General features: G+C 43.2%; 1 protein-coding gene across 2 annotated transcripts; it reads left to right on the top strand.

Moving 5' to 3' along the window:
• The first annotated feature begins 7401 nt into the window (after positions 1-7401).
• On the top strand, positions 7402-20933 carry LOC111851498 (epidermal growth factor-like protein 6). 2 transcript variants are annotated; one of them, XM_023826481.2, is made up of 13 exons: positions 7402-7589; positions 9646-9752; positions 12156-12248; positions 12893-13012; positions 13267-13386; positions 13963-14097; positions 14512-14634; positions 15097-15159; positions 16114-16362; positions 19092-19151; positions 19235-19330; positions 19519-19778; positions 20146-20933. In XM_023826481.2, exons 1-13 carry the CDS (start codon positions 7522-7524, stop codon positions 20251-20253), a joined length of 1602 nt encoding a protein of 533 aa, XP_023682249.1. In that variant the 5' UTR covers positions 7402-7521; the 3' UTR covers positions 20254-20933. The 2 variants fall into 2 exon arrangements, with proteins under 2 accessions (XP_023682249.1, XP_023682250.1); XM_023826482.2 differs by lacking the exon at positions 15097-15159.
• The last annotated feature ends 2360 nt before the right edge of the window (positions 20934-23293 follow it).

Below are 23293 nucleotides of genomic sequence, written 5' to 3'. Positions count from 1 at the left end.
TTAGGACACTAACAGGACAATATACTAGCAATAAAAGCTGACACGGCAAACAGTGATGATCTATCTGCTACTGACGTAGGATCTTTAAGATATTTATTTAATGCTTTCTAGTACTTTCAAAAATATCCCAAGAGCAGATGTCTGCCAGTACATAATATTAACCAAATGAAGTGAACTTATGTTTTCTATGAAAAAATTAAATATATACATGTAGTCATCTTTGGTAATGCCTGGTTACATACCAGGATCTCCTGCAACCTAAGGTTTAACTGTTTGTATCTGTAAAAGCAAAATGATTTCAATTCTAGGAAAATGACAATATTCATCCATCTTTGATAAACGTTCATCAAGTACAGGAAATGGCAAACAAGGGCATGAAACAGCATGAGCTGTCAGAAATGTTTAAATCTTGTCATGATTCTCCCTCTGCAAGCTGCACCACCTACACAAGCCCCAGGATGGGTTTGTCAGCAGCGGTCAGTCGTCAGCATACCCACTCCTCATATATGTGAGTGTGTGTGTGTGTGTGTGTGTGTGTGTGTGTCAGAAGGATGGCAGTTGGAGCCGCCTTCAGCTAGTTGCTATAGACAGTTCTGCCCTTGACTCTGTGGGACCCTGTCTGGTCCGGCACAGTTATCTTTTCCAGCACGCCCTCAGGCTACAAACATAGGGCCATAACCGGCTCCTCCTCAAGTGACATCACTTCATTGCAGAATTTTTATGCAGCATGCAGACAAGCAGCTGGGCTGCAGGGAAGCAGCGTGAGCTGCTATGGGCAGCGCGGCTATCAAGCGGCTATCAAGCTCTGGGTCTCAATGCCAGTGAGGGCACAATAACTTGTGCTGGCAGCACCGCTAACAAGCACAGACTTTGGGTCTCAGTGCCAGTGAAGGCACAATAGCTGCTACTGGCAGCACTGCTAACAAGTGCAGACTCAGTGAGGGCACAATAACTGCTGCTGGCAGCATCGCTAACAAGCACAGAATCTGGGTTTTACTGCCTGTAAGGGCACAATAACTGCGACTGGCAGGACCACTAACAAGCACAGACTCTGGTTCTCAGTGCCAGTGAGGGCACAATAGCAGCTACTGGCAGCACCGCTAACAAGCACAGAGTCAGGATCTCAGTGCCAGTGAGGGCACAATAACTGTGACTGGCAGCACCGCTAACAAGCACAGACTCTGGTTCTCAGTGCCAGTGAGGGTTCAATAGCAACTACTGGCAGCACCGTTAACAAGTGCAAACTCTGGGTCTCAGTGCCAGTGAGGTCACAATAGCTGCTACCGGCATGTAACATGTTACTGATGCAGCACAAGCTAAAGCCAGAAACTCATCTGTATCGCTGCAAAATGTGTTTTCATCTAAACATCCGTCATTTTAATTCCAGGCGAGCTTGTTGTGTATCGATATTTACTGAGATGACCATCGGCCATCAGAGCACATCTGCAGGAGCAGTAGCTGGTGTCCACAGCAGCCATCTTCAGATCAGGCAGAGATTCGAGGCTGGGGGGCGCACGTTTCATTTTAACACATCCAACTCTTTGTACCATTGTGACACATGCCCCCACCTCCACGCCCTGGCCAGATATGGGTTGGTGGCCAACCCTGTTTGAAATAAGTCAGAACAATAATTACTCAAAAATAACATCAGATCTGTATCCTTCCAAAGTGAAACGCAACACGATCCCACGAGGATGCTGGTGTGGCAGTACTCTTAAAGTCTTAAAGGGGCAGTCATGGGGATTGGAATGAAAGTGACCTTTTTGACCTTGTAAGCTTTTGCTTGTACACCCCCAAAGAGTTTGCAGTCGCTATTACTTTTTATATTCTGAGGTATTATAAATGTTACCTCAAGAGATCACTAGTTTTTACCCTGCATTTGATATGAAATCTCCACAGAATGAAAGCACTGAATAGCATTACAGGAAGTAGATGAAGCAGCTTCCTGCAAGTGGGTGGCTTTAACCAAGCACCACATTTATAAACCCTGATAAAAGAACAATAAAGGAGTTTCTATAAGCAACAGTGTCATATTTTATTAGCTTTAAAGTATATTGGTGAGTAGGGAAGTGTTTTTGTTGGGGGTATAAATCAGACAGCATAGTTGTAACCACTTCATTTCAGTGTTTATTTTTTTAACTGAGTAATGCAGGAATTTGTTTATCTATACTTATAATGTGCTGTGCTTTTAGCTACATGGAAGAAAAGAAAACAGGATGTAGATTCACATACTTCCTCTTATTGACCTATGCTGACTTATGGAGACCTCTAGTGGCAGAAGTTGCAACAGCACTTCCTTGTAGTCAGCTTTTTAATTTTTACTTGTTGGCAGAAATATCTCAAGTAAATGACTGTTACATAAATCAATTTTTTTAATAGATCCTCAAACCTGCATTGTACACCATTAGATAATTATACAGTTGTATAGGTGGTTAGCTATATGTAACAAATTCATGTGTGGATATTGATTCATATGGTTTACTTGCTAATTAACATCAATTTTCCTTAGAAGTATATTTAAAATGTATGTATCACCAGATGTTTTTTTAAAAAAATTTTAAGGTCATTGACTTTAATGCCTATAGTACTTTTGGCTGACTTATCCCTTACCTCAACATCCACAAACCTGACATGATTCTTTATTGGCCACCAATACATGCTATGCACCCAGCTAGCTTCTGTGGTTTGACAGAAACCCAGTATTTGATTTAATTTGGTAACTGAGAGCTCAACAATAGTTTTCATATTATTAGTAAAAAAAAAAGAAAAAAAGTTTATTTGATGAGACCTACATAAAAACAGCAGAATCAAACCACAGCCTCTTTCACCTGAGTTAAAATAGCCACGACGCTCGAAAGTCTGCTCTGTCTCTTCCTGGAGGCATCATATGTCTACAAAAATACAGGCCATTTGGCTGAAACACGAGCCCTGGATTTCAAAGAGGTGTTGGGATCCATTCTCCAAACGGTGCTGCATTAGCCAGATTCACCACAATTTTTTCTGAACTAATCTCAGCCCGGATTGCCCGTTGCTGTTGTTTTAGGGGGGGCTGCTTTGTCACAAACCAGGAAGCATCTCCATCTGCTGTCAGAACACTAAGGCAGAACATGGCAATTGAGTGAGAGACAGGTCTTAACCATAAGAACCTTCTACCATGATCGTAATAAGACTTCCTATGCTAGCACCAAATTGTTTGATCTTCTTTAGTCCCACATGATACTTGAAATAAAACCAGTAGAACAGGCCTTTTCAGGTCTGCATTCAAAAAAAGCATGCCATTGGAGTGGAGTTACCACAGGAACCGATTGCCAAACCGCTGACGACGAACAGCGTAAACAGAGAAGATCTAGAAGATCAGTGAGAGAAGCCATCTGGCACCTGGGAGATCAAATACAATGAGCAGAAACCTATTACACTGAAGTTTTATTCAGTACACAATCTGAAGCCTAATTCAAATAACAAGATTATTGCCAGACAATGTTGCCATCATGTAGTGAGGTCTGTGATCCATGCATGAACGTTACGTGTCGGTGCTCATTGTCCCCATAAATCAGCTCTTTCTCTGGCCATGTTCCCTTCCGCGTAACTTAATCTGTTAGCTAAATTAGAGCTTGTTTAAATCTTAACCAAGAATGTGGTGGGGGTGGGAGGGGGGCGGGGGGGGGGTTCGCAAGGATCTTGTTCCTTGCCAAAACAAACCAGCAAGACACAGCGAGAAAGCTTCACGTGTATGTTCACGTCCCACTTGAACAATTACTTTATTTGTACAGTTTTGCCCTCAGGGATGCAGACTTACCTGTATAGTCACAAGTTGTTATTAAAGTAATAAATGGGTGTCCTCGGGGCAGCATTCCAGATGTGGAGGCAACTTTCCGGATGCCGAGAAGCAAACGAGTCAGAGAAACATCCAGAAAGTGTAAGATAGGGGTTTTTGAACAGCCGTGTTTCTTCTGTTTTGTTAAGAAACAGTACAGATAGAAAGAAATTGTTCAGAATGAATGAACCATTTTCAAAGTTGCTTTGAGAATGGCACTTGTTCCTGGTTCCATGCTCTGCATTTTTCCCTTTTTGCTTTTTGACGTATCTCTTTTGATGACTGGTCGACATGAATTATATTAAAATCTCAGTGCTGTGGATGATCATACGTACCCCTGGCTGACATACCCATCAGCTCAGTAATATTGCCATTCCCACCACATCACTATCATCTGCTGACTTTCCTTATGGCAAGACTTAGTGATTGTCTTGTCTAGTGAAGCAAGAGTTTCAACTGACTCCAGACATCTGTATTCAAACTGGCCTTGAAAGCTTCTCTCATGTCATGCAATGCACAGTTATTGCCTTCATACCAAGTCATGCATGTTATTATTCAGCCCTTGGTAGACAAAGTAATGGGTCGTAAGCAGGGGTCAGCACCACAACATTATGACAGCCTGACGGTCACTGGCGGTAAGGCTATACAGCCTGTGTACGGACAGGCAGACGGTCACTGGCGGTAAGGCTATACAGCCTGTGTACGGACAGACAGACGGTCACTGGCGGTAAGGCTACACAGCCTGTGTACGGACAGGCAGACGGTCACTGGCGGTAAGGCTACACAGCCTGTGTACGGACAGGCAGACGGTCTCCGGCGGTAAGGCTACACAGCCTGTGTACGGACAGGCAGACGGTCACTGGCGGTAAGGCTACACAGCCTGTGTACGGACAGGCAGACGGTCTCCGGCGGTAAGGCTACACAGCCTGTGTACGGACAGGCAGACGGTCACTGGCGGTAAGGCTACACAGCCTGTGTACGGACAGGCAGACGGTCTCCGGCGGTAAGGCTACACAGCCTGTGTACGGACAGGCAGACGGTCACTGGCGGTAAGGCTACACAGCCTGTGTACGGACAGGCAGACGGTCACTGGCGGTAAGGCTACACAGCCTGTGTACAGACATGCTGATGGTATCTGAAAGTAAGGCTAACCAACCTGTGTATGGACAGGCTGATGGTCTCTGGCGATAAGGATACACAACCTGTGTACTTATACTTAGATACTTACTTAGAAACTTAGATACTTAGTAAATACTTAGAATTAACCTAAAATTCTTATTCGTGCTTTTTCTTTTCCTCTTTTTTGCTTAGATTGTTGTTGAAAGATTCCTGGCATTCAGCTTCTATTGCAATAATGTGCTGGTTTGTAGAAGCTGTTGTACACATTGAATGGCAAGTTTACCCACACATTTGTGCACAACTGAAGTTTGCATTCAGCTGCAAGATTAATATTCTGCCAATATTCTGTCAGAATGACTACAATGACGTGGTATAATGATTGTCTTAAAAACAATTGTATCTTCAGCATTTTGTTGCTTTGAGCACTTAAAATTGGATGATCTTACTGATAAAGTGTAAAATGTTAGTTATAAGAATGGATCATCAACAGTGGCTTAGGTTTCTTTAATCTTAAAGTCAGGCAGGGTGAACTGTAAGCAAAGGAGACTCACATAAAGTGACATTTAGGAAGTGCTGCTCCACCTGCACTGTGATTCTGAGGAATGCAAAATAAGCTCTTAGAGTAAAGATCACGTAAGTGACAGACAGTCATGCATCAGGCGAGTTCAGTGATCTGAGGGGCACCTGAACCAAGACTGAAGCACGGAGCCTATTTATGAGAATCACACAGAAAAATCAATAAATGGCAACAAAATAAAAACATAAAAAAGACGCATATATATATAGTCCCCGTGCATCGATTAAAAAAATTGAACTAATTAATCACAGAGTTTTCGGTATTTAATCGTGATTAATCGCACAAAATTCTTAACATTTACAAATGTAAAGTTACACAATAACAATTGAAATATATAAATTTTTCTGTAACATAAACCCAGGAGCGTCATATTTTAGATTTTACATTTTAATGAATTAACCTGTGAAAAAACTAAAATTCTTTACTTACACTTGTTGCAAACAAGTATCAAGCTGAGTGATAACTAAATAAACAGACTTCACTGAGAAGAGATGCCATTGTATTACCCATCAAAACACACAATTAAATTAGTTTCCATAAACATAGCAGTTGAAACTTAAAACTAATCTATCATCAGATAACTATTGTACAGTTGTACATTTTACTTTTACGTACAGTAGTTTTGCTCACAGTTTATGCAAATAACAATAGATTCCACTCTTCATCAATAAATTGTACGGTGACACCAAGGTAGTTGTCATTACTTACAGATGTCCTATGATTCCCAGTTAGGGCAACGTACTGAGTTCTCTCTAACATGCTCATTTTCAGTGCCCTATCGTTCTCATATAGAGTGATTATTCTAGACATAGGGTAAAATCCCGTTATAACGGACTTCAAGGGACCTGGCAAAACAGTCCGTTATATCCAGAGTCCGTTATACCCAGAGTTTCTGTATGCCCAGAACACAACTACAGGACACCATTTACTCATGCCACACCCCAGCAGACACACTTGTGGTATATATTATTATATTGTACATGTAGTAATCCAACTTTACCTGACCAGATGCGTGACTATTAATAATCCCGACTCCGTATCTGCGCTGCGTTGGATATCACCGACACGCCACGCGCCTTATAGGCGGAGCTGCATGTCCGTTATAGCCGAACAAAACTACAGCTAAAAGCGGCCATGGGGACTAAATTGTTTGTCCCTTATAAGTGAAATTCCGTTATATGCGAGTCCGCTATATCCGATGCTTTTTCTGCATGTTCTTAAAGGTGCACGACCGGTGCCCGGAACACCGGGACCAGCGGACCTCATCCGTTATAGACGATATTCCGTTATAAGCGAGTTCACTATAACGGGATTTTACTGTAATAGTTCTTCTGTATGGCAGATTATAAAATGAATCTCCTGACGCAATTCAAATTACTTCTTTCAGTCCCTCGTCTTCAATTTTTTTTAACGCGTCAAGATGTACAAATTAATCACAAAAATTAACGCGTTTATTTCCCCAGCACTATATATATATATCTATATATATATATATATATATATATATACATATATGTGTGTGTGTGTATGTCAGTAGTTTATTGCCCTAGATATAAATGAAATATAATGTTGGATGTTTTAGAGAGAGGCCGGCCAGTATTGGGTTACAGAAAGCAGACGCCCGGGGCGTGTAGAACCTTTCCCAGCACACCCCCCCAGCCTCGCTCACTATAATGGGAGCTCACCTCTGGAATTCAAGCTGACGGCGGCCGGGGGGTTTGGGGGGGTTGGGGCAGGAGATGATATGGCTGTAAGACATCGGGGGAGTGGACATCGTGCAGAGAGAGAGAGAGAGAGAGAGAGAGAGAGGGACGGAGGGAGGGAAAGAGAGTGGGGAAAACAGACTAAACAAAGAGTGAGCTTGAGGGTTCTGGGGGAGGGCGGGGGTGGGGGGCTTGAAAAGAGATTGCTGTTAGTGACCCCCCCATCTTAGTGTCCCAGAGAGGAGCAGGATTTGCACACCCCTTATCCAGAAGCTCTACAGCCGACAGGCTCTGCCTCTCAAACAGTCATGAAGCTTCTCTCTTGGATGAGTGCCATGACCCTCCTGCTCTCCTTCAGCGGCGCGGAGCTCCACAGGTGAGTGGCAGATGCAGCAGATGTCTCCACTTCTGCATATACAATTCTTCAAATGGCAAAGCCCAGGCAGATCTGAAATCAATTACAAGCTATTGTCCATATGAGATTGCTGGACTGATCCTCTGTTCTCAGGCCTAACAGCGTTACATGTTCCTGTTTTTACATAGTGAGTCTTGTTGTCTCTCATTTTGTTGTATGAAGCTTTTGGTCAGAAGGCAACAGGTTCAGGTCGATACCTACGGGGGTTCTGGTGCTTTCAACATGAACAAGAAAGCGGGCAGTTTTGTAAATGTGAGCACTTTCATTTATTAGCTTCTCTAAACCAGTGAAACCAGATGAAAAGGCAGATGTTGACCGTGATTTCACGTGTGGTAAATTGCGAAACGGCACTTTATCGTTAAGGCAGTTGAAAGGTGTGGATTTCCTGCGCATAGCTGAGATTCAGAGGAGCCTGTGGGTGTTTTAAGGACAGACAGGTCTGGGGTGCACCTCCTTTTACGATGCCCATGTCCTGGTGGCTGCTCCGCAAGATGCCACGCTAAATGCGGCCAGGCAGCTGTCAGGACAGTCAGCGCTCTGCTCCGCTGGGCTATTCTCGTGCAGTTCAGACAAGTCTCAGATTCCCCCTCCCCACTGCGCGCCCAGGTCCCCTGTGGGCCCCCCGCTCATTTTCGGAAGTGCTGACAGAATGCAAAACATCTGGGACACCCAGAGTTTCACATCATGTTGGCTGGGGGTCAAGGAGTTCATGGGACACTGCATTGTACCTGCATGCCATGGTCTAATTCCATGGGACAGTCTCTATCATCTCAGACTATCCAATGTCTTATTACTGCAGTAGAGGGAATAGAATAGGAGCTCTTATTATCACTGATATAAAAATCAACATGATTTCTTATATTCATTGGATCTGTACTGTCAATACACATAGTAATGAGGTACTGATTTTTGAAACATGTTCTGCAATGCAATTTAAACAAGTTATACTTCACAGCCCCAGTTATTTAAATGGAAGGCGAGGCAAGTGGGATTTATTTAATGTTCTGGTGAGACTGGTGAATGAAATGGAGTGGGAGGAGCTTGGGGAGAACCCCAACCCCCCCCCCCCCCCCCCTCAGCCAGCTGCTATGCCTCTGCTTCCTGTGGAGTCTTGATTTCCCTCTGTGTCCTTTGATTTCTCCGCTGTTTCTCACTGGAGCCACATTAGTGTTTCATATTCATTCTAGGGCTTACTACTGTTTGCCTGTTTATATACATACTGTATATAACTTTCTGCACTGTAAAGTTCATTGTACATATACTTATTCACCTATCATCAGTCTCTGACATGTATTATTTGGTCCTCCTGGGGCAAAATGAACGCAGGAGACCAGCCCAGTCGTTTACTTTACTTGAGTATTGTTTCCAGTAATTGAGTGACTGAGTCTAGTACTTGTTTCCCAATTGAGCTTGGCTTTCTTTCTCTGACCACAGAACACACACCTGGACACTCCTAACCCTTCACCCTATCTCAGCCCTTTCCACTGCCTGAAAGCTGATTTGTTTTTTTGTGTTTCCTTGTTTCTGTCGTCAAAATGGCTGCGTTATACTGTGTCGTTATACACAACTATATTTTTGTATATTTTTGTGTGTCATCTGTTGCCCTTACTGGTCTTGTCAAACACCCTCGAGTCACTTCAGGGGAGATATCCAGTAAACAAATAAGTACTGATTTCTTTAGCCAAGGAAAGGAGAGCGGGGTACCCAGGGGAACCACATGAGCCCAAGGCAGACAGGGAAGGATGCTGATCACAGCCTGGCCCTGAGGCTGCAGCCCACCGGGCCACCCTACTCATCATCTGGATCCAGAAGACAGGAATAATTGTCACATTTACTTTTTTTTTCTTTTTTTTTTTGGATTGACCTGGCCACATAGCTATTCAATACACAGCACTATATATAAAGCAGCTGCCCTTCTGACAGGACAGGTAAATTCAAAGCCAAACTCCTGAATGAAGCAGTTACTAAACATGACTGAATGCTTGTCCCTTTGTGGCCTTTTTCTTCGCCCACTCAGACAGACCAGGCAGGTCTCAGCAGGGACCCAGCCAGGCTTGTGTCGCTATGGGTGGAGATTGGACTGCTGCTACGGCTGGAAGAAGAACAGCAAAGGGTTCTGTGAAGGTGAGCGGCTAATTAGCCTCTGCTTCGGTTAGATATGGAATTAGAAAGTGGATCCTTCATCCTACAATGACACAGTGTTACACCCAAGCCTGTTTGGTTTCATGCCCAAACAGAATTACATATGATTATTTAAAAGGTATGCTCAACATGCAGTTTTATGAGAGAATACATAAATGTTTTATGTACAATGGCCTATATAAACAAAATCAAAACAACATTAACAAAACCCAACAGCAAAAATGAATACACAATGATATTATCTCAAAACAGAAAGGGTAAGTCCTTCCTGAACATCACATGCTTGCTTCTGATTGGACATGGGGGTATAACTATCACAGGAGGATTGCAGTTTATTGCACAATGGCCAAGCTCCGCCTCCTGTTGCCATCTTGGTGCATTTGTTTTGCTGTGTTCCATTTGAATTCAGAACACAGAAATTTCAACTGGAACACCATCTGAATTCAGAGTAATATAGAAGAAGAACTTGTGGCCGTCGGTGGAAATTAGCAGGAGAACAATATAAACTGGATTTGAGAAAGAACTTTTTTTATACACAGCATGTAGTTAGTATGGAATAGTCTTCCGGTTAGTGTGATGCAAGCTAAGAGCTAGATAGTATGAGCTATTAGTTGAGTTCCAACTTGGGAATTCGGAGGTACCTGTGCAACCCTGACCTCAGAATTGAAGATGACTAACCCTGACCCTGCTATGATAGTCGTACTCTGTTCCCAATCAAAAATGAGCACATGATGTTCAATGAGGTCCTACCCTTTCTGATTTGAGTCAATGTTGTTATTCTTGATAATGTTGCGTTCTCCTTTTTGCTGTTGTGTTTTTGTTAATATTGTTGTGTTTTCATTTTTGCTTTTGTGTTTTTGTTAATGTTGCTGCGTTTTAGTTCTTGCTGTCGTGTTTTGTAGTTATGGGCCACTGTATTTATGAGCAGTCATGTGAATCAATCACCTTTTTAACACACATTGAGTCAGTTTACCTTATGTATATTAATTGTACAAGAAATCTAGATCTCTGGTTCAAAGAATTTTAACCGGGAAAATACCATTTGGGGTAGGTTAATTCAGGTCAGAATGAGCCCTTCATTTGATTCCAGATTCTAGAGGTTTGTCACATGTACATGTACAACATGCAGTGAAATGTAAGCTGTAATTGCTGGGAACATTAACAATTAAATTTCAATTGTTACTATACCTTGTCTAGATACCATGCAGTAGGCAGGTAGACTGTGACCTCAGTTGTTCAGGTAGTGATGTACAGTGTATATAAAATGGCAAGTTTTTATGATGTAAAAAAATGAGACCATAATACATCATGTTTAATGTGACCTATAACCTGTATAATTCAATTGGAAAATTAAGAAATCTGTTTTGGAGAGAAAATATATATATATAAAAAACATACAATAAGCTTGTTGCATAAGTGTGCACACCAGTGACGTTAGCGAGAACAGGACGTCCCTCCAAAATCAATAAAAAGACAAGAAAAAAACTGATCGGGGGGCTGCCAAGAGACCTACAGCAACACGGAAAGAGCTGCAAGAATTTCTGGCAGGTACTGGTTATGTACTACATGTGACAACAATCTTCTATATTCTTATATATGTTTGGACTATGGGACACGGTCACAAGATGGAAGCTCTTTCTTACAAAGAAAAACATCCAGGCCTGACTAAATTTAGCAAAAAAAATAAAATCAAGTCTCCCTAAAGTATATGGGAAGATGTGTAATGGTCTGATGAAACCAAGGTTGAACTTTTTGGCCACAACTCCAAAAGGTATGTTAGACACAGAAACAACACTGCGCATCACCAGAAGAACACCAGACCCACAGTGAAGCGTGGTGGTGGTAACGTCATGCTTTGGGGTTGCTTTTCTTCAGCTGGAACTGGGGCTTTAGTCAAAGGGGAGGGAATTATGAACAGATCCAAATGCCAGTCAATTTTTGGCCCAAAACCTACAGCTGCCTGCTAGCTAGCTGATCATGGAGAGGAACTTCACCGTTCAGCATGATGATGACCCCAAGCGCTTTGCAAGGAACAGTGGGCAAATATTGCTAAGTCAAGATGTGGCATGCTGACTCAGAATTTTTCTACCACAATAGTCTTTGATTTAATTAGATGAAATGAAATCAAAAGGTGCTTCAACAAAGTATTAGTTTAAGGGAGTGCACACTTATGCAATGAGCTTATTCTATGTTTTTTATTTTTTATATTTTTCCCCCAAACAGAATTTTTTGTTTTTCAATTGCATTGTACAGCTTATAGGTCACACTAAAGGTGGGAAAAGTTTTGAAGTTATTTATCATGGTCTCTTTTTTATGGCATTTTAACAGGGGTGTGTCCACTTTTCATATCCACTGTATTCTGTAACCCTGTTACCATGTCAACAGCCCAGTGCGAACATGGATGCAAGCATGGAGAATGTGTGGGGCCCAACAAATGCAAGTGTTTCCCAGGATACACCGGGAAGACATGCAGCCAAGGTCAGTGCACTTAACGACTCGGCCGTCTGTAACTCCTGTGAGGGCTCGGCCGTCTGTAACTCCTGTGAGGGCTCGTCCGTCTGTAACTCCTGTGAGGGCTCGGCCGTCTGTAACTCCTGTGAGGGCTCGGCCGTCTGTAACTCCTGTGAGGGCTTGGCCGTCTGTAACTCCTGTGAGGGCTCGGCCGTCTGTAACTCCTGTCAGGATGTCTTCATCATGCCTAAGCTGCAGCTCTTCAGCTTCCTGCCATTAAATCAGCAGCCATTCCTTCCATGTTTGCAGCCCTATAACTGCTGCTGCATACCTGCACACCCAGGATGTTACACTCTGAGAATGTTATGGCAGCACCACCCAGCACAAAGTCACAGACTTAGTCAAGTCAGCTTAACGGTAAATAAAGGTGCATATGCTTCTAGCATGCAGAAGATGATTTCTGAGGCTTTTATGGACAAATTGAAAATAGGGATTCTGACTAACAATGTCTGCTAAAGGAATTAAACACAAAAGGTTTAACATTCAGGGACCTGGTTTTCCAGAGCTTCCCATGAAATCTACCTGGCCGTCATAAAAGCAAAGGTGAATAATCTGTCATGCGATCTCTGGGGAAGGAGAATGCAGGGCAATGAGTGTGTGGTTTTCTGCAGATCTGAACGAGTGCGGCCTGAAGCCACGACCATGCGAGCATCGCTGCATGAACACCCACGGCAGCTACATGTGCTACTGCCTGAATGGATACATGCTCATGGCCGACGGCTCCTGTGCTGGTACGTACACCTTCACTACGGCCCCCGGTGCCTGTATAAAGACACAGTCCTACACTTTTGCATTGCTGTGGTGTCATCAGTAGGTGGCATCATAGGTAAGTACCTGGACTCAACCAATATATTGCAGGGTTTGTTTTAGGAGGCACTTCAGTTGGAGTACCCTTGACTTAGGTACTTCATAGCTGCCTGAATTCCTTATTAACACAGCAGATGATGTGTCGCTCATTTTCTTATGGTGCTATGTCCTGCCCTAGACTCCAGGACTTGCTTGCTGGCTCACTGCCAGTACGGCTGCGAGGAGGTCCAGGGACATACCCGCTGCCTCTGCCCCTCATTGGGCCTGCAGCTGGCCCCAGACCAGAGAACCTGTGTCGGTAAATGCTTTTGATTCTCACGCTCCCACACCAAGTTGGTGTTTAACTTCAGCAGGATAGCAACTCTTCCCCAATCCATTATCTAACAGCAAAATATAAACCTGCACTAATGATCTTCTATGATCATTTTTCCAATATAGGACTACAATGAGTCTAAAATCTATCCCAGTAAGTACAGGGACAAAGTACAGAATACACTAGATGGGATGTCGGGTCACCATAGGGCACTTGTGCATTTAAGGAAATTTAGAGATGCCATTTAACCAAATCACATGTTTTTGGGCAGCTGGAAGAGACCAGGGTGCTCAATCCTGAACAATAGCAGGAGAACATGCCAACTCCAAAGTCCTAACCCTGGATTAGAGAGACACACAGGCTGTCCACTGAGTCACTAGATATATGGGTCAAAACAACTGCAGATGTTCTTAGGAAACTCTGCGCTATAAATGTTCATCCAAACAAGTCATGATGAATGCTTGTATATTTTTAATGTATGTTGACAAGCAGCTGAGCAGTGGAAAAGTTGATTGTTTCTCCTTCTTCTGCTGTAACAAAGCCTCCATCTACATCCAACAGACATTGATGAGTGCACATCCATGAAGAATCCCTGTCCTTACAACAGAAGATGTGTTAACACCTTCGGCAGCTATTTCTGCAAGTGTCAGATCGGGTTCGATCTGAAGTACGTCAACGGCAAATATGACTGTGCAGGTGAGCTACTTTGTATAACCAGGGACTGTTTTTAAAGTAAGGAAATTCAGCAATTTGGTTCAAATGTAGATGTGAAGCAGTGTTTTGGAAAGATTGTTTACCTGAAGAGCAAATTTCAAAAATCTCACTCAGTGAGACTGCCAAAGATAGGCTTTCTAATCATCCATCCATCCATCCATCCATCCATTTTCTGTAACCACTAGTCCTATTCAGAGTGGCAGGGGCCTGGAGCTAATCCACAGTAACAGTAACTCTCTTATGAACTTATCCTGTCCACGTATCCCAAGGACTGAGTGAGCTTTGGAAATGTGCTCTTCAGTTGGAGACAAAAAGCCGCCACATCTGCAGCTCCGCAAGGCAGCCTCCTCCTTTTGCGGGTTATAACTTGCTGCCCTTTGCGCACCGTTGTTTCAGACATCGACGAATGTGGCGACGGCAGCCACCGGTGCAGTCTGCATGCCAGCTGCCTGAACACGCAGGGCTCGTATAAGTGCAAGTGCAAGGCGGGATTCAGGGGCAACGGCACTGAGTGCACAGGTGAGACATGAAGTGGGTGCAAAAGAGATAAACTCTTTAACAGTCATCGCATGGCGACATTGTTTTCAGCTTCATACTATTTTCAGCAGTGCTGAAGCTTTTTAAATGATGTTTGGTCACATTTGATAAACAATAAATACAGAGACAAGAAGCCTACAGTAGTTCATCACATATCTCAAAACACAAGAATGCATGAATGTGGTCCATTTGCTGTTTCCCGTTCCTCACCACGTTCTGTGGATGCGACTGAGGTTAGCTTGCGACGGAAATCACACCTGTGCAAATTCCTGCCTCTGTGTGAACACGTGTCATCACGATGAAGCATTAATTTAAGGCAATTCAGAGATGTGCTGTGATAGTCTCTCTCTTATTACACAAATACTGGCCGGTGCTAGGCTTTCCATACGTCGTTTGCTTTCTTAGAGGGTTTCTCTAAATGAAGGTGCCTTCTGTCTTTTTTAGCAAAGCCATTCTTTCAGCATTCATGGGATGTGGACAGGGGCAGTGCAGATGAGTTCCTCAATGGTGAGACTACGGAATGTGTGACTCTGTGCAGTCCCCTCACGTCCCAGTATTACCTTCAACCCTCCCCCCCCCCCCAAAAAAAAAGCATAGATGCTGCACTGCCTGTTACCTGCAGCCAATCTGCTGCCAGAGTTTTAATTATCTACACATGTGCTTCATAGCAGTGCGCTGATGGAAATAATAATTGCTGATGTGGCAGACCTTTATTTTGTGCACTTTTTTCCATGCATGCATGGGGTACTGTTGTACTTTGAGCATCTGTGTGTTTAGTTATATATAATACAGCAAATAAATTGAATGTTTAGCTTCACTGCAACCTTACATCTCCTGCAACACTAATATTCTCACCAAGTATGAATAATAATAATAATAATAAACATTATTATTATTATTGTTGTTCTTGTTATTATTTTGTACTGTGAGGTTTGTGTCGCCTCCCATCGACCATATGCATGGTGTTCCTCTGGAATATGTTCATGCCTCCCATTGACATCTTCATTGTTGTAATCAATGAGTCAGCCCATCTTGTTTTTGGTCATCAACTTCCACCTTTGGTCATCAACTTCCACTCAACTTGTCTAGGGATTTTGGTTTTTCTCAATGCAAAAAGATATTTAACTCAAGGAAAATAGGTGGTTAACACAACTGAGAAAAATAACAAATACAATGAAATCAGAATTTCAATATGTGTTGCTGCTGGACCTAACCTCTCTACTGTATGAAAGAAACTTAACAAGTAATTGAGCAAAACAAAAAAGGCGGTACAATGTGAATTTAGCTTTACTAATATTTACAAATCTGCATAAGAAAACATGCCAGATGCAAATGGCAAATACGTCTTAGGTTAATTAAAAAGTGGCTATTTTGCGGACTGTATCGCAGTCTGTTATAAAGACCCACCACGGGGCATGTTCATTCCCAGCTTCCTGATGATCTTGATACCCAAACCTGCAGCTATTCCGGACCTGCTGCTGAAAGCACCGCACAGCAAGCTTGACAGTGAGCAGAAAAGGAACCTGATTCCTGAATCTGCGTCAACCTCGCGCTCGAAGACTCATCTTCAGCCTTTTGACTATGATGGAGACGTGTACATCGGAAATCCTGGCGAGACGGAACCAAACAGCAGACTGCCTGAGAAGGAGGGGCAGGAGGAGCAGGAGGAGGAGCAGGAGACACCAGTCGGTCCTCGGGGAGATGTCTTCTGTGAGACTCCTTTCTGTTTACTCTTCTAACCCACTATTGCCATTTCCCTTGCTATCCATACTAGATGATTTCCTTTTTACTCCTTTTGTAAGGAGCTACTTACATTTGTGTTGCCTCAGCACTCCATAGAGTTTTGTTCTTTTTTGATTTATGAAATCTCCGGTGTTCACATCATCATATATACACACACACACACACACACACACACACACAAACCCTAACCTCTAACCCTAACATTAGAAAAATTGGTTACACGTTTTGCAATTAATGCATGAATGTAAAATCAGTCAAAAAAAATTTGCATTTTTAAGTACAATGTCCAGCTTTTTGTGCTTTTTTGTAGTATAAATAGTACCCTTCATGAAATGTAAACAGTATGATTATTAGTGCAAAAATCAGTGCAGCAATGTCACAAATGCAAACAGTATAACAAAAGGAAATATCAATATGCAAATATAAAGACATAATGTAGTAGGAAGCAGTTTAATCTAGGAACTGTTTCCTTATTCCAAACTGCACACACCAATCGTATCACTGCACAGAAGATACAAGCATGAGCATAGTGATATGTTCGAAACAAAGTCTGTGGATTATATTCAATAACCAGGTCATGATTTATGGTAAGAAACATTGTTGGTGGATTTTTCTGGTGCTTTAATCACCATAATGCAGTGCAATGGCATCAGCTGCCAAGTTCTATTGCTTCTGGCGAGGTTTGCGGGGTCCGTGTCATCGGTCAGACCCCAAACAAAACACAGATGCATTCATTTCATACATTTATTTTAACATATTGAATATTTTAAATTAATTACAATGATTAATGTGTACATTTTGACATCCTGAATATATATACACATATATGCCTACATATACATATAGGCAAAATGCATAACAGTGGAATTTTTCACTTATCAGCATTAATAATGACAATTTTCTTAATGGTCAGGGTCCAGAGGAATTTACAGTATTTATATTTATGCTTTCAATTAAATTTTTACCATTCAGATTTAAATGTTATTAAATATTGTACTAATGCTCCTATATACACAATTTTTAGAACTAGGCATGGTATTATATATACACGTTACCACTTTCAATTTCTGTAAAATGCATAAAAATTACATGTTTATTTACCATATTTTTGCAAATTTATTGTTTATTACTCAGTTTTCATATTGTTTGTTCACCTTCCTAGATTGAAAGGACAAAAACATCCACTCTCCTGTCATTCTGCAGTGATCCTGCCAGTCCCTCTAAAAGTACATTTGATGCAGCAAAGTAGGAGGAACATTAGAAAAATAGCTTCTTTCAGTTTCCCAAATAGATCCTGATGCAAGTTTCATAAAACACCTTGATGATAAGGGGAAAAATGACATGATCACAATTATATTTTATATCATTGAAATACTTATATTTTCTTGTTTCAAAATGGTAATAAAATGTATTAAGTTAAAAAAAATGTGTTTTAACAAATCAGCACACAAAATCTGGTGATCCATTTTACCTATAAATACTAATTTGTCAGATGGACTGGAACGAGCTGGTGGCCTTCACACCTCCAGTCTGGGTGCTCCCTGCCTTTCTCCCTTCATTCCCAAGTCACCCGGTGACTTGGAACTGGATTGGTGGACAGTTACTACATATTCCACATGTTTTTTGTAAGTTCTAAATGCAAGAGCAAAGCTGGATTAGAAGTATTTAAACCAAACGGCAAGATGTTCTTGAATTTTAGAAAAATTATGCAGAAAAATAATCTAACTAGCTATACGTCAAGACATCTCGTCTCTCTGACTCTGACTTGGTTGCCTGCGCTGACAGCCAGATGTTCGGTGCTGAAGAAGCCAGTGAAGCCAGGCTTCTCTCCAGTTTCACCAGACAGCGAGAGGAGACAGGCCCCAAGTTGTCCATCGGGGAGGAATTCCCTTCAGTGCCGTGTGAGCCCCTGGGCACATGGTCTTCCCATCCCCGGGGAGGGAGAGCGAGGAAAGACAGAAATTTGGGGCCTTTCATTACCATTCCCTGGAACAGATGTTAAGCAAATAGCACAGATCCCTCAGAGGGGAATGTCTGTCATTAGACTGCAATCTGCTTCTGCTGCTGCTGGGGCTCCCATTGGTCCATCTGCTTGTTAAGTGTTTCGTACAGATCAGCAGGTTTCTCAGAAGAGGCAGGCAGCCTGTCCCACATTCAAGGCAGTGTGTTAACAGAAAAATGACAGCTAGAGTGAGTGTGCATTGCTAAAAGATGAAAAGACGCTCTCTGGTTTAGCTCCATTAACAAACAGCCTTATAATAATCATGCCTCCTCTTTACAAGCACAGTTTCGAAATAATCATTTGCATGTATTAGAATTTAAGCAAAGCTCTATGCAAATATAATTAAAGGAATTTACATTGGTTTTGATATATTTTGTAACTTAGCAGCATGAGTATGTAACATCTATAAGAACATAAGCATCAGTTGATGGTTGTTAAGGTCACATTAATGTATCTGGCCATATGCAGAGGTCACATGTCTTTCAGCTTAATTATTGATATGTAACAGGAGCTGTCATGGACTAATCAATGCTAGGCCAGAGTTCATTATCAATCTGTGTGTCCACTTTGGCCCATGTAATGCTGCACAGGTCAGATTGTACGTTTGAGATTTCTGACCCATGATTCCTACATACACTGTGTTCATACATGTAACATATGCCCACTGACTTCTGCTCATTGTCCCCCTTAACAGTTCCTGTGTTTGGCCCACAGTCAGAGGTGAAGGAGATTTCCGTGGATCCTGGAAAGGAAGGTAATGCAATTTCTTTTTTTGTTTACACAACATCACTTTTGCTCAACCACACATTTGCTCACACTTGCTTTACTATATTTCAGAAGCCATTATGGACTGTGACTTTGATCAAGGAACATGTGAATGGGTACAGGACAAGGAAGATGACTTTGACTGGAATGTGGCTTACCATGATAAAGGTAACATTCAAAATATATTTTAGTGGAGTGTTTGGAAACTTGTTTTTTGTAAAGGCCATAACTCCAAAGTGGATCACAAACTTCCCACTGTGATTGCCACTTCTGTATTGTAGGGGCAATGTACGACATGGCCCAGAGGGGGCACCCTACAGGAGTGTTTGTGGTAAAATCACTCCATCCAACCACAGGTCCTGGATACTACATGGCTGCCAGCCTCCTGGGGCAGAGGAAAGACGTCGCGCGGCTGAAGCTGCTGCTCAATCATGGCGCACAGAGAGCTGCCTTATGCCTGGCCTTTAATTACCGTCTGGTGGGCGAGCAGGTGGGCACCCTGCGTGTGCTACTGGACAACAGCGGCTACCCGGCGTGGGAGCAGCGGAGCAGCCGCGGACGGGCCTGGCAAACCGAGCTTCTCACCGTGGCCTGGGAGGACGAGCCCCCCCAGTCGGTAGGAAGCGTCGCATTGCTGTGAAACTGCATGGTTATCTGAAGCAGCACTCGCATTAAGACCTGCCATATTTACTACAGTCTCCCTCGTAACAGTACAACTGCATTAACATGCACAGTATAAAATGTATAGCTGTCTAGAGATTTAGATATTATAAATGTTATTTTGATGTTTTTGCTACTATTTATCATATAAAATGAAATGACACATGCATTATACCTTTTTGAACATCTAGAATCAGATTTCTGATCATTTTTATAGCACTTTGAGTACATCGGGTGGATTTCTGGTGCCATTTGTTAAAATTTGACATTGCAGGCTTAAATGACTTACTGCTGGCATATTGCTGTCCTTCTGTTATGTGCAGATCATCTTCGAGGCAGAGCGTGGCAAAGGTGTCAGCGGCGAGATTGGCCTGGACAACGTGACGCTCACGCCAGGCTCCTGTGAGGAACACGACTCTGTTATCTTTTAAGCAGCCCAACCGGTGACACCTACAGGCACTGCCGCTCATAGAGCACACACACACAAACACAGTCGCATGCACACACACAAACACACACGCACACACACACACACGCAGACACAAACACAGACACACACACCTCTACAAGCATCACTGAGCCTGGTGAGAGGTCCAGGACAGTGGGCCATATCTCAGTGATTATGAGTTCTCCACTGAACACACACACAGTACCGATTCTGATTCCACAGCAGCTGTTCCAATTACAGATGGCATGGGTGTATAATTAGCTTGAAAAGGCCATTTTAATGACCTCATAGTCCATTAAGGGGCAAGACATCTGTAAAGCACACCAACCAAACACACACTAAACTGTCCAACGAGTATACATTTGATAATACTTAAATAATGTTAACTGTATTAAAGACTCACGATAAGTTAGGACATTAAATGCCTTTAACAACAATCATCGTGAATTGTGATGATAAAATTCTGTTATGTGGAGCAGAATGTTCAGCTTGTGTAGAGCAGTAAATGCAAGAACAGGGAAATTAACACTAGATTTTTCCTGGCTGCTTTTGAAGGGTTTTTATGTTAATTTTGTTTGTTTTATTGTATTAATATTATAACAATGCAGCAGTTGTAAAGTACACTTTCATACTGTATTACAATAAATGTTTTTGTTTTTCTAAGTATTGCATTCTAATTTCATTTCTCCTCTGAGCAGTCTCAGGAAGGTCCTATCAGTTATTCTGAAAATCCACTTAAATGCTTTGCGGAGAAGGGCATTTTGTCTGACAAATGCAGATTTTTGTCAAGAGTTTGTTCCAGTGTTTGAAATGTACCTCTTTGTATTAAGGAAAATGCAGATGAGCATAAAATGGTGTGAGAGGGGGCTACAGCCTTTAAGACAGGTGGCAGGTCAGGTCAGGTTGGGGAGCATGCGCTGATGCAGCACGTTACCACACCCACCGCATGGTGAAACTCCTCTGGATCCTGACTGGTGACCCCCTCAGGCAGATACACAGTCCAGTCCCACCCTCTGGAAATGACCATCCATCTGTCGCAGCCAGGTGTTATGTGAGCGTCCCCTCGGCCTGGTCCATCCCCTCGGGTCCTCAGCAACGAGGATCCTGCGAGCCAGATCACCCTCAGAGAAATGTGCCACATGGCTGTACTGCCGTAACTATCACTTCCTCACCATGCAGGTAATATGGCTCATTCGGGACTCCTCTAGCAACCGTTTGTTCGGCACAAAGTCAAAGATCAGTAAAACTTTCTTCACCACCAAATGCCCCAAGACCACTGGACCCTACAACCCTACCCAACACCCAGTCCATGCAAGCATTGAACAGAGTAGAAGCAAGAACACACCCCTGGCGAACCCCAGAATCAACTGGGAAGAACGCAGAGGTTCCCCCTCCACTCTGCACAGCACTCACAGTACCAGTGTATAGGCCGGTCATGATGTCCAGAAGCTTCCGGGGGATCCCGCAAAGTCTCAGGATGTCCAACAGGGCAACATGATCAACTGAGTTAAACACTTTACGAAAATCAACAAAGGCTGCAAAGAACCTCTGCCGATATTCGCATTGCACTCTCAGTGTCGATGATAGATTTCTTAGGCGTAAAACCAGACTGCTCTGGCCTCTGAAAGGTGAGCAAGTGATCACAGATCCTGCTGAGGATGACCCTAGCAAGGACCTTACCCGGCACTGAGAGCAGTGTTATCCCCCTGTAGTTGCCGCAATCCAGGTGATCACCCTTCCCTTTCCAGGTAGGGACTACAAATCCCATTTTCCAGTCAACTGGGATGATGCCTGACTCCCAAATGGAAGCAAAGATTGCCTGCAATGCCAGGAGGAGAGCCTTACCACCAGCCTGGAGAAGTTCACCCCGGATACCACAGACTCCCATGGATTCTCAGTGAGATTGGGTGGTTCACAGCTGACTGAAGGATCAGCCTCGGGAACCGTGGACCCAGAGATGTCCAACGTCCTAGCTGGAGGTTCAGCTTTAAACAACTGCTCAAAGTAGCCTGCCCAGCGGGTCATAACAGCTGTGTCATCCATAAGGACTGTTCCATTATCTACCCTGACTGCAAGTCTCTGAGGAACAGATTCAGATGTATGCAATGCTTTAATTCCTCTGTGGGATGTGGGTCACTAGACCACAGATGATGTGTCACCTGCTCACAGATTCGTCTAACAACTGCCGTGTTGCCCTCAGAGCCCTCACAGCTGTCCTCCTCAGTTCCTGGTACAGACTGGAGTTGCCACCAAGTCATGAGCTGCAACTCCTATCGATGAAATACCTCCTCCTGGAAACACCAGCAACACCAACACAACCCTCGGCAACCTTCAGGGACTTATCATGGAAGGTCTCCCAAATCACCGACTGACCGAAGTTGCGAGTAAAATGTCTCCCTCTGTGAGACGTCACTCACTGCGGTCGCAGAATACACTGAGGGAACAGACAAGACACCCAAGGGGTGCCTTAGGAAGAGTCTCATAATACGCTCCTTGAAAGGAGTGACATCAGACACCATAAGGAGCAGCCGATCCGTCACAGCAACAGCTACTCCCTACGCATGGTAGACATCAGAGCGACCAGACCAAAAGTAGGTATACCCACCTTCAGAGATCTGGCCACTCCCTGGTCTGCATACCTCAGAGAGTGTTGCCACTGAAATGCGGAGTTTACGAAGCTCCCCCCACAGCAGAGGAAGATGGTCATGTTGCCAGAGAGACAAGACCTTCCATGTGCCCACCTGGATGGGCCTCCTTAGATTGGGACGCAAGTGCCACCATGCAGCAGGCAACGCCTGTTTAGACTGAGCTGCTGAGCTGCTGTGAAGTGTCTTAAGTTCTTATGTAGACCCCTAGTGTTGTTCTATGTATGCATGGGCAGTGTAAGTTTTAATGTAATGATGAGCTTATATTACCATGCCTGGTATTACTCAAATATACTGTCATTTAAGGCAGAATTTTGTGATTTCTCACTGGTTTGTTCTCAAGCTCATGTCACATCCAGCAAGTGTCTTTTCCAATAG

The sequence above is a fragment of the Paramormyrops kingsleyae genome, chromosome 16 (assembly GCF_048594095.1).
Source record: "Paramormyrops kingsleyae isolate MSU_618 chromosome 16, PKINGS_0.4, whole genome shotgun sequence".
Lineage (NCBI taxonomy): Eukaryota > Metazoa > Chordata > Actinopteri > Osteoglossiformes > Mormyridae > Paramormyrops > Paramormyrops kingsleyae.
Note: the sequence above shows the minus strand (reverse complement) of the source record. Positions and strands in the feature narration are given on the sequence as shown.

Coding starts and splice junctions, on each gene's coding strand:
- LOC111851498 (XM_023826481.2), top strand. CDS start 7,522: ATGAAGCTTCTCTCTTGGATGAGTGCCATGACCCTCCTGCTCTCCTTC. Junction 16,363..19,091: donor TCCTCGGGGAGATGTCTTCT/GTGAGACTCCTT, acceptor CCCCCTTAACAG/TTCCTGTGTTTGGCCCACAG. Junction 19,779..20,145: donor AGGACGAGCCCCCCCAGTCG/GTAGGAAGCGTC, acceptor TGTTATGTGCAG/ATCATCTTCGAGGCAGAGCG.